The 15,387-nt window shown below is 44.2% G+C and overlaps 1 protein-coding gene across 1 annotated transcript in view; it reads right to left on the bottom strand.

Annotated features, from left to right (window-relative positions):
• EDA7 (embryo sac development arrest 7) overlaps positions 1–13,908 on the bottom strand; it is a 100,200-nt gene extending 86,292 nt beyond the window's left edge. Inside the window, exon 1 of the mRNA XM_086528719.1 lies at positions 13,699–13,908. Coding sequence (XP_086384845.1) covers positions 13,699–13,816 — 118 coding nt within the window. The 5' untranslated portion in view covers positions 13,817–13,908. The remainder of the gene's footprint in view (positions 1–13,698) is intronic.
• Positions 13,909–15,387: the final 1,479 nt, after the last annotated feature.

The raw sequence follows: 15,387 nt of genomic DNA, 5'->3' as shown, positions 1-15,387 counted from the left end.
GGTGTCTGTTGAACTAGTTTTTGTTCTATGTTTGTTCTGCGCGCGTAATCGAGGACGATCACAATTCTTTCAAGAGGAGGGTATGTCACAAAGTGATGACGTGGCATGGCTTAAGAGACAAAGGCCAAACAAATGAGGGCCTAAATCCTAACAAAAGAGTCCGAAGAAGTTTTACCAACTTACAAAACTTAGGATTAGGAATTAAAACCCTAACCCTCTCGACTTTTGGAACTTGGCTGAGGGGCCTTAAGAAAAAATTAAAGGTAGGACTGAAAATTACGTGGAGCATGCTGACGTGGCAACGATGTACGAACACCCGTGTTTTGCACCGCAAATCGTGCTGACGTGGCATGCCATACAAATAGCCTATGGGCGCTAGCTTTTGGGGCACTAGATGATTTTAGACTTATGCTTTTCATGTAGCTGCTTTTGAGGGCCAAAGACCTTTAAAAATGTCTTCTCAAGGCAGATTAGCTTGGGAGCTTGCCACAGAGAGGAACCTCGGACATTGTATTTGTTGAAGCTTAATAAATAAGGAAATACCGAGAAGGGGCGCTAGTCTTTGGGGCTAGTGCTTCTCGACGCAAAACTCTGGCGTGCCTTGTTAGTCTGACTTTTTTAGTCTTTTAGTTTTAGTCTTTCACTTTACTTCATTATTTTTGTACCCAGACATTGGATTAGATCCACAAGGATTGTATCAGTTTGGTCTCATAGGTCATTTTGGCCTTTTGAAGACGTTTAATATAACATTTCATTTCATTTCATTTCTCTCTCTCTCAATTCAATTCAGTTCGGTTGTTTTCACTTTCTCTCACGTGTGTTGCTCTAGATCTTCCGCTTGGGGTGTCCAAGTCTTACAACCTGATCGAATTGGACACCAGATAGAGCTGACACAAGAGTTGGGTACAAAGATGGCTTTCTATAGAGAGCATCTTGTCCAACTCACAGGGGATGGGTTTGTAATTCAACCCAGCTATATGGATACACATCTATCTCATGGGTTATCTTGTGCCATTGATCAAATGCGGACATCTTCATACCAGCTTGAGATTGAGACTGGTAGAATCAAAGGGATACCAACAGCTAGTAGGATATATCGCCTATGCCATACAGAGCCAGAGATGGAGATGCATTATAAATGTCAGAGCACAGTGTATTACAAGATACGGGGTCGCTTCCACTGTCTATTTAGAGAGGGGTTCAGACCTTTCTCCAATGTCATGAGCTATCACAACTAGAGATGTCTTGGACTGTATCTACTTGAGCTACACAAACACAGAGATAGTTTACTCGGGACATCCGGAGAGAGAGAATCCCAAAGACAAATTACTGATTTCTTCGCAACAGACACAAGACAGATAAAGGAGCAGCCACCATTGCAAAGCTCGACTCATATACTCAAGCCTGTGGTACTCTCATGACCTAGCATTAAACCTAGGGAGATCGAGACTCCCACGATTGAGAAGAGGAGCTTCATAGCATCAACGGAGACTACAGTAGAGGATTTTAGCCATACTATCTCAACATCCAGAGTACAGATGAGGATGGATTCATCACCCATTATATCACCTCTTGTAAAGATATGTGGTTCAAGCTCATCGGAATGTTTGATCGAGATTCTACGATGCGAGCAGTCACCCTTCTTAAACAGTTATTTCCCATCTAGTTTCCAAGAGGAAGTTCCTTGCAATCATTTCTTATGAAGGCTAAAATTATTCATGATCAACTATTGGCTATGAAAAGTGCACTGACGAGTACTCATTTAGTTGCTTTGGTTTTCACGAAGTTGCCCAAGGAGTATGAAATGGTGTCTAAGACACTTGGGCTACAAGTCACGAAGGAAAAGCTAGAATTTGATGATCTCAACTCTTTTCTCATTGAGGAGGAAGCCGTGTTGATAACTAAAGGCAAAATTCAGATTTCTGAGATAAATGGGGAAGCACATATGAAGCACTTGCTTCTTCAGATTCCCAAAAGAGGACGAAGTTACAATTGTGGAAAGCGTGGTCATTTGGCCAAGGATTGCAGATCCATAGGTAAAGACAAAGATTCTACAAAGGACAAAGGTAAAAGCAAGCATCAGGAGGAAAGCAATGATAGTGACTTAGTGAAGGACAAAAAAGAGGCTACTAGTTGGTGATGACTACACTGGCACGGACTCCCGCCTTCTAGTCACATGGATACCAGTGTCACATGGCTTCAGCCAGAGAGAGGCTTGTGAGTGGTAGAGAGGGGCAAACAGTGCTCCCTCTAATTAATTTGGACCCTTGTGTTGGAGTTCAAGTTATCGGTGTTTGGACCCGTAGGTTGGAGTTCAAGGCACATGCATTTGGCACGGAACCAATCACACGTATCTAAAACACTATGATGAGTGCACGAATCCATTGTTGTTGGTCGGATCATGGACAGGATGTGTTCCACAATTCATTAACTTGGAATATTATATTTTGGACGTAATGTGTTCACAGTTCACGAATGGGGATTCTTGGACGTAGTGTGGTCTACAATTCAAAGTTTCTAAAAAGGCAACCGATTCTCAAGATGGCATTCTCAGGTACAAAGTTGAGGGTAGCAAATCCAACATGTATCCAGCATTACAGGTGTTGTTGGGGTGTCCATGGTAGCTTCTTCATCGACTTGGTATTGATGTCACTATGAGCTACAAAGAGGGTGTTAAGAGTTTTGGCATCTCAAGTGAACTGCCTAATGTGATCCCATTATTTAGTTTGACTTTTAGGTATTCATTTTACTTATCTGTCAAAGTCTGGGTAGGGCAATTTACTAGGGTTGCTATATAAGCAATGTTAGATTCTTCATCTCCAGATGCTTCGCACCCTGCCTAAAAGCTTCACACACATCACGTGCACTTGCCCTTGGTTGTGGGTTGGCCACCCGTACACTTGCTAGACAGGGATCTTTAGGCACATTTAGGGTTTTGCTCAGCACTTTGCCTGGCCGGACCTATTCTGGTCCTTTTCCATTTTTTCCTCATTCATGGCTTATTTTGTGCATTGTCGTTGGGGTTTCTGGTCTACCCTACCTACTCCCTATTCTCCTATATATAGGAGGAGAGGATGCACTATTCCATTCAAATTTTGCCATCTTGTACACAGCAGTTTATGCCATCTGGAGTTATTGGGGCTTGCCAGCCTTTTCCATGTCTCTTGTGTGTCCATCGCCATTGTCTCTCTCTCTCTCTCTCTCTCTCTCTCTCTCTCTCTCTCCACCTTCTGCTGCTCACTTTGACATGGTATCAGAGCTCTAGGCTTGGATCTACCATCGCCTACACCTGGGAGGACACTGCGGAGATTTCCATCGCGAAGAAGTGCTTCTTCTTCCTCTAGCGTTTTTTGGGATCCAGCCTTTTTGTTGGCAGCCCTAGCGTTTTTGGTGGCAAGCATCATCTTCTGCATCCTCTGCTAGCGCCCTCCCACCCTCTACCTGATCGCCACCTTCTGCCATTCTTTTGCATCAGTGTTTTTGGCAGCCAGGCAGCCATTTGACTAGCGTTTTTGTTGCAAGACGGCCAACTTTTGGATCTGAGTTTTCCTGCACTAGCGTTTTCCAGGACAGCAGCCAGCAAAAGGCCTAGCATTTTTGCAGGACAGCAGCCCGCTGATCTGCATTTTCCAGCCCTATATCCTAGCGTTTTTGGGCAAGACAGCAGCCAACATTCCTAGCGTTTTGTGTGACGATCGCGACACCATTGGACCAGCGTTTTTTAATCTTCAATTCAGCATTTTCTTGCAGATCTTGGACAGCCGGAGCCCAGCTCCTTGCCCCTTGGTCTTCCCGCTTGGGAGCTGAACAGCTGTGACTATTGCCGGTGATTTCCCAACCTCTCCATTGCTGATTTTCAACCTGGTTTGGTGCATTTACAGCCCTCACCTTACCTTCTCGACATCCGGTGTTCATCACCTGCGTTTTTGCTCAAACCCCTACGTTCTCGCGGTGTTTCGAGCTCCCTTTTGCTGCAATTTCAGGTTTGAGCAGCACCTTGACTTTGCTTCATCGGCATCCCTTCGGGTTTCCCTTGCCTCTCCCGTCACTTACCCTCTACTTCGCGGCCTTCTGGCGTTCTATCCGGCGTGGTTTCCGATCCTATCCTCACCTTTGCTTCTGATTTTACACATGAGACTTCTCTACTGATTTTTTTACTGTATCTATGGCAACACTTCCAACCATGCCCATCTTTCCTCCCAGCAAAAAGCTTGACGGCTCCAACTTTGTCGTCTGGAAGATGAAGATCATGGTGATGCTTATGCAGTTTGACCTTTGGGACTGGCTTACCGATACTGCCAATGCCGTGTGTCCCGGCCTTGCTCCTGCATCTGGTGCTGTCACAAAGTGATGATGTGGCTGCCCGCTCTGCTGAAACCCTAACCCTAAAATCAAAAACCCTAATTTTGCAAAAAACCTAACCTCAAAATAGAAAACCCTAATTTTGTTGAAACCCTAACCCTGACTGTAGAAATCTGAAATCTGTTGACGTGGCGAGCTAACACGTGGCAGTTGTACGGACCCCCACGAATTGCGGCGAGATTTTCGGCAGAAGGGCAGTACAACAGGAGATTTTTGGCATTGCTTTTGGTGCTTTATTTTCTTCGCTGATTTCTACGCAATTGAGAGAAAGCCTTTGCTTTATTTGCTAAGAGAAAAGCCTCTTGCTTTAATTTATTAAGCAAGAGAGAAAGAGAGAAAAAAAAAAACCTTGCTTTATTTTTAGAAAGCTTTTAGGCTTTTGATTTTCAGCTTTTGGGGCTCTGCTTTTGGCAACCCTTGTACCTTTTAACTCAGATTAATACAAAAAGAAATATCGAGAGGGACGCCACTCTTTGGGGCCAATATCTCTAGGCACGGAACTCCGCCGGGCCAGTGTCAAATAAATTGTGAACTGTGAATTGTTTTAAAGTGGTTATTTGGTGCTGTCGTGGTAGATTCTTGACTTGGAGTGTCCAAGTCTATTACAGTGGTATCAGAGCACGGCCGATTTCTCTTCTACGAGAAATCCGATCCCAAATTTTTTTCCGCGGCACCTATGGCTTCAGGCAAGATCAATCGACTCCCTCTGCATCCGGAGATGCGGGAAGGGATCACAACCAAGATTTACGTGATGAGTATGGCCCGCCTCGGCCTACTCAGGCGGAGCGTCAAGAGATGGAGCGTCGACAATTAATCGGCGATGCAACAAAGATGATGCTTAATTTTGCCAAGGACCTGAAAATGGCAAAATATATGAGTAAGACCTCTCTCGAGGAGGTGCACACGCAGTGGCAGTAAACCACAATACCACCCCCAAAACCCACTCTCAAGAAACCTCCTGTTCCTAAGAAATATTCAGAGAAGGAATTAGAAGAGGTGGTTGATGCACTAATTGCTCAGCTTTTTGACGCACAAAACAAAGCACGGCAAAAAGCAGAAGAAAGGCACTAACTTCCTGGGCTATTTGGGTCGTCAGTCGACATTTGAAAAGGCAAAGAAACAAAAGAAGCGTGTTCGATTTGAAGGAGTACCCAGTTCTTCTTCTTCTTCTGACAGTTCTTCTAGCTCATCTGACTCGAGCAAAGAAGACCGAAAATGTCACATGACACATCCAACCCTGTGTCCGTGGACAAGCTACAGCATGATCACGGTTAGTCAGTCCAATCAGTCTAGATTAGAAGTGATTTGGCACTTTTGTGAGTCTATTCGTAGATCGTGCATGCCCAATCACTTAGTATAGATGCATATCCCCTGGTTGCACACAGCATGATCATCAATATTCCCATCAAAATCCATCAGAATCAGTCAGGGGAATTTTCCAGTGATTTTAGCCTATTTTACCTATTTTTGACATTTTTCACTTATTATTTTTAAGTGACTTTTGTTAGAAAGTAGGTAGGGCAAATTGAGTAAGTTTGTATATAAGCAAACTAGACTAGCACTAAATGGAAGAAGAAGCAACAGGAGCCAAGCTCGGCAAGCAACTTCTCAAGCAAGACCTTGGTGGTTCTCCCCTTCAAGCAAGACTCAGCCCTAGCGTTTTTCCTCATCGCCAGCCCCTTTTCCCCTTGGCGTTTTTCATCACACGAGACCGCAGTGCCCACTTGCCCTAGCGTTTTGCACCAGATCTTCCCGCAGCATCCCACAGCACCTAGCGTTTTTGGGAGCATCATCAGCCTGGCGTTTTTGCATCAAATCTGCACCGCCAGAATACCTCAGCCTGCAGCGTTTTTTCAGCAATAAACAACTTGCAGATTCAGCCCTAAAAGAGGTAGCAGATTCAGCCTGGAAAGACCATCAGTTTTCAGCCTAAAGAGACCTCAGTTTTCAGCCCTAAACCTGCAGATTTTCAGCGTCAAAGACCCACAAAAAACAGCCCCCAAATCAGCGTTTTTGGACTAGTCGCAGATTTCAGCCCATAGCATTTTTGGACAGCAGTAGAAAGATTGCACATTTCAGCCCTTAGGTCGACTTCTTCATCACCGTCGTCATCGCCGACATAGTCTAGACTTGCATCAGTCTCATGTATCACCATTGTACCAGATTGTGCAATCATAAGTAGACAACTCTCGCCGACGAGAGTGGGGCCTTCGGAGGAGGGTTTTACAACGTCTCCGGTGTCGTATCTCTCTTCTCTCTCTATCTCTCAGTCTCATACACTTGCACGCACAGTGTCCATTCACTTTGTTTGTGATCATAGCATTCTCTCATTAAGAACAGAAGGCTCTCCCTTCCATAAGGACAAAAGGAACCTTGAGCACAATTCGGAGCACTCATCTTGAGCAAAGCGCAAACATTCATTCCGCTATACCTAACATTGGTATCAGAGCTTTCGCACTGTTCTGTATCACTCAAGGAAAGAACCACAAGAATCACAAGAATTTTTTTGCTTGTTGAGGTCGCACGAACCCAAGTTCACTTGGGCGTGTCGATTCCTAATCGTCTTTTTGAAGAGTGAAAGGAATCCCAGGAAAGAAGGGCTTGTCCAACCTCCCCTTGTGCCTCTTTTCACTCATTGAGAGCGAAACGTGCACTTAGCGGCCGGCTAATCGACGTGTGAGGTGGGAAAAAGCAACCTTGGTGTGAGCGCAAGGCCGCCAAGGGGTGCGCCCATGGAAAAGAGAAGAACTCGGGTGAAGAGAAGATCCTTCTCTAACACAGATTGCAAGCGAAAGAAAACCTCAAGAACCTCAGGACCCTCAAGAACCCAAGAACCAAGACCCGCAAGAACCCGAGTTCCTCGTGAACTTAAGAACCCAAGACCACAAGAACCCACGACTTCAGAATGGTCATCACTCGAAGCGGAATGGATACTTCGCTTGGAGGTAATGAGCATGAGAGAGGCAAAGAAGAATTTTCCCCACCAGGAGGTTTTTCCGACTCTCCCCCTTCCCCATCTACGTCAAGGATTGCACTAACTCCTATGGAGGAGTTGGAGTAGATGTTTATGAAAAGGAAGTTAGAACGCGAAGCAAGCCATGCAGAAAGAATGGCAAAAATGGAACGCAGACACGTCGAAAGAAAAGCAGAAAGAAAGGCAGCCAAAGCAAGCCAAGAACAAAGCAACCGACACAACAAAGAGTTCTGGCGACTCTTTTCTCACGTTCAGGCACATATGCAAGAGATTTGGGGAAAAGAGACTCTCTCAGTCTCTTCTTCTCCAAAGCATGATACACAAGATTTGCATGATGACAAGCATGATGATGATTTGAATAACAATGATAAGCATGATGACTTGGTTGACAATAACAAGCATGATGATTTGCATGATCAAGATGTGATTTTTCACAAGCTTGATGAGTTGCATGAAGATGATGTGATTGTTCACAAGGATGATGTGTTAGTGGATGCTTTTTCTAGCGAAGCTAACCTCGTTGTAGATTCGATCAATCACGAAGAACCAATCTTGGGTTTCGAGTCAAGGTCCAAAGAACCCCCACAGGACGATTCGATCGTTCAAGAAGATCCGATCTTGGCTCTCGAGCCTAGGTCCAAAGAACCCTCACAGGAAGTATTATGTGTTCGCATGATTGATACGCACGCATTGTACGAGTGTTTCATTCGTGATCGTTTCCTGTATTTTAGTCAACGTCTTTATGTGACCCCTTTTACTAGGCATGACATATTGTACGTTGAGCACGTTTCACTCATGAATGAGCACAAATGTATGCGGATTATTCATGAAAAGCTGAAAAGTATGCATTCAAGGACGTCACATTCCATGTCTCTTCCTTGGCATGACACATTCGTAGAAAGAGCACATGAAAGTATAAACACCAAGCATGGGCATTTCCATTGTGCATTGCCACAGTTGATTGCTTTAGATCAAAAGAGAAAGATTCGATCTCATTATTTGCGTGTGTGTGGTGAACGGATTAGCACTCCGTCTATTTGTTCGTCTACATTGCATGCACAGTCTTTGAGGAAGACAAGATTTTTTCCACTCACTTTACATGGAATGGGTATGTTCATGGTTTTGTGTTGGAAATGGTTTCAGGAATTTTTAGCCGTGGAGATTCTTGAAGAAGAAAGAATCATGACTCTAGATGAAGTTGAAGCATTGAAGGAGCCACAGAAGACTGTCACTTTCGGCGCGGCCCAAAGAAGCAAGCGTTGCAAACCTTTATGAAGTTAAGTACCGCACGACCCACACATCAAAGCGGGCCGGCGAAAAGTCCCTTCCAGGATTCCGGATGCAAGTGGCGATCCCCCTCGACACCATACAGTTTGGTACTAGTACCTCACTTTGAAAAGGAGGGGATGTCACGTGACACATCCAACCCTATGTGTCCGTGGACAAGCTACAGCATGATCAGGGTTCAGTCAGTCCAGTCAATCTAGATTAGAAGTGATCTGGCACTTTTGTGAGTCTATTCGTAGACCGTGCATGCCCAGTCACTTAGTATAGATGCATATCCTCTGGTTGCACACAGCATGATCATCAGTATTCCCATCAGAATCCATGATTCCATCAGAATCAATCAGGGGTATCTTCCAATGATTTTAGCCTATTTTACCTATTTTTGACATTTTTCACTTGTTATTTTTAAGTGACTTTTGTTGGAAAGTAGATAGGGCAAATTGAGTAAGTTTGTATATAAGCAAACCTAGACTAGCACTAAATGGCAGAAGAAGCAACAGGAGCCAAGCTCAGCAGGCAACTTCTCAAGCAAGACCTTGGTGGTTCTCCCCTCCAAGCAAGACTCAGCCCTAGCGTTTTTCCTCATCGTCAGCCCCTTTTCCCCTTGGCGTTTTTCATCAGACACGACAGCAATGCCCCCTTGCCCTAGCGTTTTGCACCAGATCTTCCCGCAATATCCCACAGCACCTAGCGTTTTTGGAAGCATCATCAGCCTGGCATTTTTGCATCAGATTTGGACCACCAGAATACCTCAGCCTGCAGCGCTTTTTCAGCAATGAACAACTTGCAGATTCAGCCCTAAAAGAGGTAGCAGATTCAGCCCGGAAAGACAAGACCATTAATTTTCAGCCTAAAGAGACCTCAGTTTTCAGCTGCAATATGACATAGGGATACTAATGAAATTTTCTCTTAGCAGCCAGATGTAGGTCAACCTTTCATACTTCAGATGTGCCTACTAGGTTCTCCTAAGTGCCTAGACTAAAGTGCAATCGACGGATCTCAAATCGACACTATGATAGAAAGAAATGTCACCTGGAAGGTCGTAGAAGTCGTTACTCGGTTTTTGTGTGACACTTGCAATGCTGCACATAGAGCTTGAAGAGACAAACACAATGGTGCCCTCGAAATTTCGACGCGGCATTTGTGCGGTGCAATGCAAGAGATTGAAATTCGCAGTAGAGGAGAGAAAACACACAAGGTACAAAGAAAACCTTATCCGCTCATTCATTCATAGTAATGATTGTCTCCAAAAAACCTTACAATTGTCTTTTATGCCTTGGCTCCGGGATTTATAGCACAAAATCTTGATTACTCACTCATCAACTGTGCGGATAGCGTGTTGACGTCTTTACGCTCTCACATCACTGCACAAGAGGTATGGGGTTTCCTTTGCAACATGTACGAGGCGAAGACACCCAGAAGGATCCTCGCTCTGGAATAGACTTTGATGGATTTATAGGTCTCGTCATTTTCGACTATCCAGGACTTCATATCCCGCATACGTCTGCTCCGTGATGAGCTAACCGCTTGTGGTCACCAGATCTCTTCCGAGGGCATGGCAACTCGGTTGCTACTCAAGATTCCCGACACTTATGATTCCTTGTTCCAATCACTTACTACCTCCACGCGCCCTACTCCTATCACTTGGGAGAAACTCTTACCCGCTGTACAGCACATAGCTTCGCGCATTCAGGACAGAGCCACCTCAGACGCCTCTGCGGGTTCTACTGTATTGGTTTCTACATCTAGTAGGGGTGGTAGTGCTCCCGGACAGTTTGGACCTGGTTGTACACCTTGTCGCCCAGACATTACTTGTACCTATTGTGGAAAGAAAGGTCATTTTGCAGCAAAATGCTATAAACAACGGTAGGACCGCAAGAAGGATTCAGATCCTGACGATGGGACGGCTTGATGTCTGCCACCGCCATCTCTAGCCCTTCACAGGCCGATGGCTTCACCCTCTAGTTTCATCCACCTCCTCCTTCCCTCTTATGATCGAGATCACTTTTTGGCTTGGAGTTTGCCTATTTACCACCTTGGCCTTCTATCCTTTTGTGTCAGAGTGCTCTGCTTCAGGAGGGTTTCTCTCTCTTCCGTCTCTCTCTCTTCTGCTGACCTCAATCGATGAGCTCCATGCTTGTCTTCCATCTTTCCCTCATATATATCCTCTTCAACGACTTGTTTTGTTGTTAGCCTCTCCATCAACTTCCTTGTGCGACTTGACCAGCCTGACCTAGCTCCGGTCATCATCACATAGGTGCTGGACGGTTCGTCGTTTTTTGTTTGGCTAGCGCTTCTTCTTTTCACACTCCAGATTTGCCAGGCGTGTTGCATCTTCTTCCTCAGCTTCACACACAACACGTGCACTGGCCCTTGGTTGTGGGTTGGCCACCCATACACCTGTTTTGCTGAGCACTTTTCCTGGTCGGGACCTATTCTGGCCCTTTTCCATTTTTTCCTCATTTATGGGTTATTTTGTGCATTGTCGTTGGGGTTTCTGGTCTACCCTACCTAGTCCCTATTCTCCTACATATAGGAGGGGAGGATGCACTATCCCATTCATATCTTGCCATCTTGTACACAACAGTTTATGCCATCTGGAGTTATTGGGGCTTGCCAACCTTTTCCATCTGTCTCTTGTGTGTCCATCGCCATTGTCTCTATCTTTCTCTCCACCTTCCGCTGCTCACTTTGACAAGCAACCCCTTGCCTCCATTGTAAACATATTCAGTTATTCATTGGCAAGGTTGATTGGTTCAGGAGACTCTCTCTCTCGTTCTCTCTCTCTCTTTGCCTCGTGCTCTCTCCTTGGTCTCTACGCTTCCGCATCCTCTACTTTGACACACACATACCCCACACAGTTCCAGACATTAGCACCTTCTAGATTCTAAATTCATTTTAGTATGTCTTCTTTTTTTACTATCTCTTTATTTTTTGTACCCAGGCACGGTATCAGATTCACCAGTTTGCAACGGATTGGTCTCATACGTCATTTTGGCGTTCTGAAGACGTTAATAGATCATTTCATATCTCTCTCTCTCTCTCTCTCTCTCTCTCTCTCTCTCTCTCTCTCTCTCTCTCTCTCTCTCTCTCTCTCTCTCTCTCTATATATATATATATATATATATATATATATATATATATATGTGTGTGTGTGTGTGTGTGTGTGTGTGTGTGTCCCCTCTGTCTTCTACTATCGACATGTTTGCCACATCGTGAGTTGTGACAAAGAAAGAGGCAAAGCCGACAATTCCATAACTCAAGAGGCAAAGAAATACATGTCAAGAGAGGGGACAGTAGCTACATTGATATAGTGAGCCAACTTTGGGTTGGAAAACCCCTAAAAATACCCAACACAGAAAATCCACCAAAACTGGGAAAAAAAAATGGTCAAAATGCATGGTGCATACCCTATATGTGCCTAAAATCTTTACCAAGAGGGTGAAAGGGTGGCTGACCTACAACAAAGGGCCCATCTGCACTTGAGAAAATCCATGAGCAAGAGTGAAAGCATCCGGAAGGTGAACATAAAGCTCTAACATATTGATGTGGCATGACATACAAACGGATGATGTGACAATTCCTGCAAAGCTTCATTCAGGGGCTCATCAGCCATTGTGAAATATCAGTCTTTTACGAAAGGTATCCATGTGCTTTCTTACGACCAAAAACAAGCAACACAGACAAAAGCAAAAACCACAAGCAGCATAACAAACATAGCATGCACACAAACCATAGTTACCACGAACCCCGTGTCCACTGTCAAGACCTTGAAACGGGAAACAGCGTGGTTGGAATTGTGTTAAAAGAAGAAACTTTTGGAAACGGTGAGCCTTGATGCATGGCATCTCTTTGGTGACTCAACAAATTTTATTGAGTATGGAGATAGCAATCAAGAGCAAGAGTAGACGAGAGAGAGAGAGAGAGAGAGAGAGAGAGAGAGAGCACGATGCCCAGTCAGGTTTTTGACCATGGAGGACATCGAGGAGATCCGACACCGACCGATGCTAGATTTATTTTGAGCTGGATGATTATTCCCTTCTTAATAGCTTAAGTTTCTTGCACCCCTCAATATTTTGTACCTTTGTATTGACTAGAGAGTCTCTATTCTTTCCCCCACATTCACTTTCACTAACATTTTGTTTAGGATGTTAGTCTTTCTTTCAGCAACAAACTTTGTATTAGATTCATCAATTTGTAACTTGTTGGTCTCATAGGTCATTTTGGCCTTTTGTAGACGTTAATACATCATTTCATCTCATTTCTCGAGTGTGTGTGTGGGTGTGTGAGTGTGTTAATAAGAAGAGGAAAATGGTATAATCTTTCTATCACCCAAGTGTGGTAGATTGGTTATGCCATTCCCCTCTTGGATAAGAGGTCTTGAGTTCAATTCTTGTTGGATAGATCTTTGAGGTCTCTTGGGATAGCTTCCTACGACGTTAAAATTCTCTTCTTCTTCTTCTTCCTCTCTCTCTCTCTCTCTCTCTCTCTCTCTCTCTCTCTCTCTCTCTCTCTCTCTCTCTCTCTCTCTCTCTCTCTCTCCACACAAATGTGTGCACACACTATATTATAACGTGGACGGTGTCATTTCTGGCCTTTTTTCTGTTTTGGGGATAATGGGTGTTACCTTTTCACTTAGATAGTTCATTCTCAAGAAAATTTGAGAATGCCCTACACAGAGCAATGATTATATAAGCAGGAATTCACATGTCTAAGTGGCTCTGATCTTCAGAAGCGCATTTTTTTTGAATGCTACTGCCAGTCTGCCATGAACAACCATATAGAATGCCACAGACAACTAAATACTTTAAAACAGGGGCAATCATGTGCTAAAGTCTAAGACCATGGCAAACAGACAGAAACTATCAGCTTTAAGTGTATGTATTAAAAGCCTTCAAAGGTTAATATACACAGCATAAATAACAATTTCGCAAAAAAATTGGCCATAAATATCCCACATGCCCATCTCTGGCTTTGTGTGCGTGGTTGTGTGTGTATACTCCCTTACGCATGAAAAAACATAATCCTTGTAGCCTCTCTCTCTCTCTCTCTCTCTCTCTCTCTCTCTCTCTTACCATCATTTTTCTTCAAGGTCTTGAGCTTGGAGGGCGGAAGCCAGGAAGGGAATGAGCGCTGGTCGGAGACACTGTACACTTTCACACCATTCAGCGATGTAACCTTCATACTCCCCATATCTTGCCTCTTGCTAGCTGCAGCTGCTCGCTGCACGCGCGTTCGAGAGGGGGGGAGAGAGAGAGAGAGAGAGAGAGAGAGAACAATTGTTATGAAGTTTGAAATTCCCAAGTCTGGAAAATTACCTCTAATTTGTGGAAATTTCCAAAATACCCCCAATATTTCGTCACAGATTCCGAGAATGCCCTTCAAATTTTCCAAAATACCCCTGGTTGTGAGAGTAAATTTTTCCAAAAATAAAAAGAATTGTGGTTTTTTATAAGAAAACTGATTGTAGATGCTAGAACTAGAATTTGAGTTGGTCATGTAGGCTTTGGAGATGATTTGCTTCATTAATGTATTGCTAACACTCAAAAACGGATCTCAATTGTCAAAAAGAAATATAGATTAGAAAATCTTGAACGATCCAACCAAATAGATGCAATGGGTATTTTGGGAATTTCCACAAATTAGTGGGGTATTATGGTAATTTTCCCTTTAAACTAGGAAACTATAGAGAGAGAGAGAGAGAGAGAGAGAGAGAGAGAGCGAGGACGGTGCATCTATCCCTTATGCATGAAAAGGCTGTGGTGTTGTACTTCACAGCCAGATTGCCATCTGTCAACAACATTGCACTGTCAATCAACAACAAAGGATTTCGTTGAATGATAATAGACCGTATCTTCTACTCAGGCACAGGTCTATTTGAAGTTAATTTCAACAAGCAAGAGGACCAAAAATCTTCCTTGTCTTCTCCAACAACCATTATCTATGATTAGATTGTCCATATTTTCCTTTGGTAGCCAATCAGAGCTATTAAAGAAGAGCTCCTGTCGAAATGCCCAATTTGGGTGGAGTTTGTTGATCTCCCTTCCTTTCTGTGGCAGTCGATTAACCTCATTGGTTCCCTTGGTAAAGTGATGTTTTGTCCCACCATCAACTGCCCCAATAGGACAGCACCTGCGTTATGTGGCAAACTAATAAAATGCCTCCTGAGACTATTGAAATTGAAATTGCATGTGTGGATAGAATCCTACTCTATCTTAAATGGAGTAATCTCTCTGGGTCTTGCTACCGCTGTGGACAATGGGGGTATTTGTCCAAGACTTGTCCCACAATCAGTAATGGTCAAGTGGAAATGGTTCCCTCATATCTTGGCATTAAAAAAATTAGTACCCAAAGAGCAGATTTTTGGGTGATCTACCACTTCTCTAGAAGTGTCTACAAATACTTAGGCCAATTTCCATGGTGTACGCTTTGTCGTACGTGTCGAAGCTAGGAACTTGCATGTGCACTGTGTGCGAGCCTCGAAAGGCTGCAAACAGACAACTAGAAGAGCCTAGCAAGCTCAAAGGGATAGGGGTGTGTCACTCACCGCTCGCTGCTTCTGTCGTGAAGGATCATGTGCTGCAAAGAAGAAGGAGCCGCCGTCGATGCCGCGCTCAACCACCGATGCCGCCGCAATGCTCTCTCTCTCTCTCTCTCTCTCTCTCTCTCTCTCTCTCTCTCTCTCTCTCTCTCTCTCTCAAGCATACACACACACACACACACACACACACACCTGTGAGCACACGAAGGAGAAGGAGACAAAG

The sequence above is a fragment of the Adiantum capillus-veneris genome, chromosome 14, assembly GCF_014529385.1.
Source record: "Adiantum capillus-veneris isolate H3 chromosome 14, ASM1452938v2, whole genome shotgun sequence".
Taxonomy (NCBI): domain Eukaryota; kingdom Viridiplantae; phylum Streptophyta; class Polypodiopsida; order Polypodiales; family Pteridaceae; genus Adiantum; species Adiantum capillus-veneris.
Note: the sequence above shows the minus strand (reverse complement) of the source record. Positions and strands in the feature narration are given on the sequence as shown.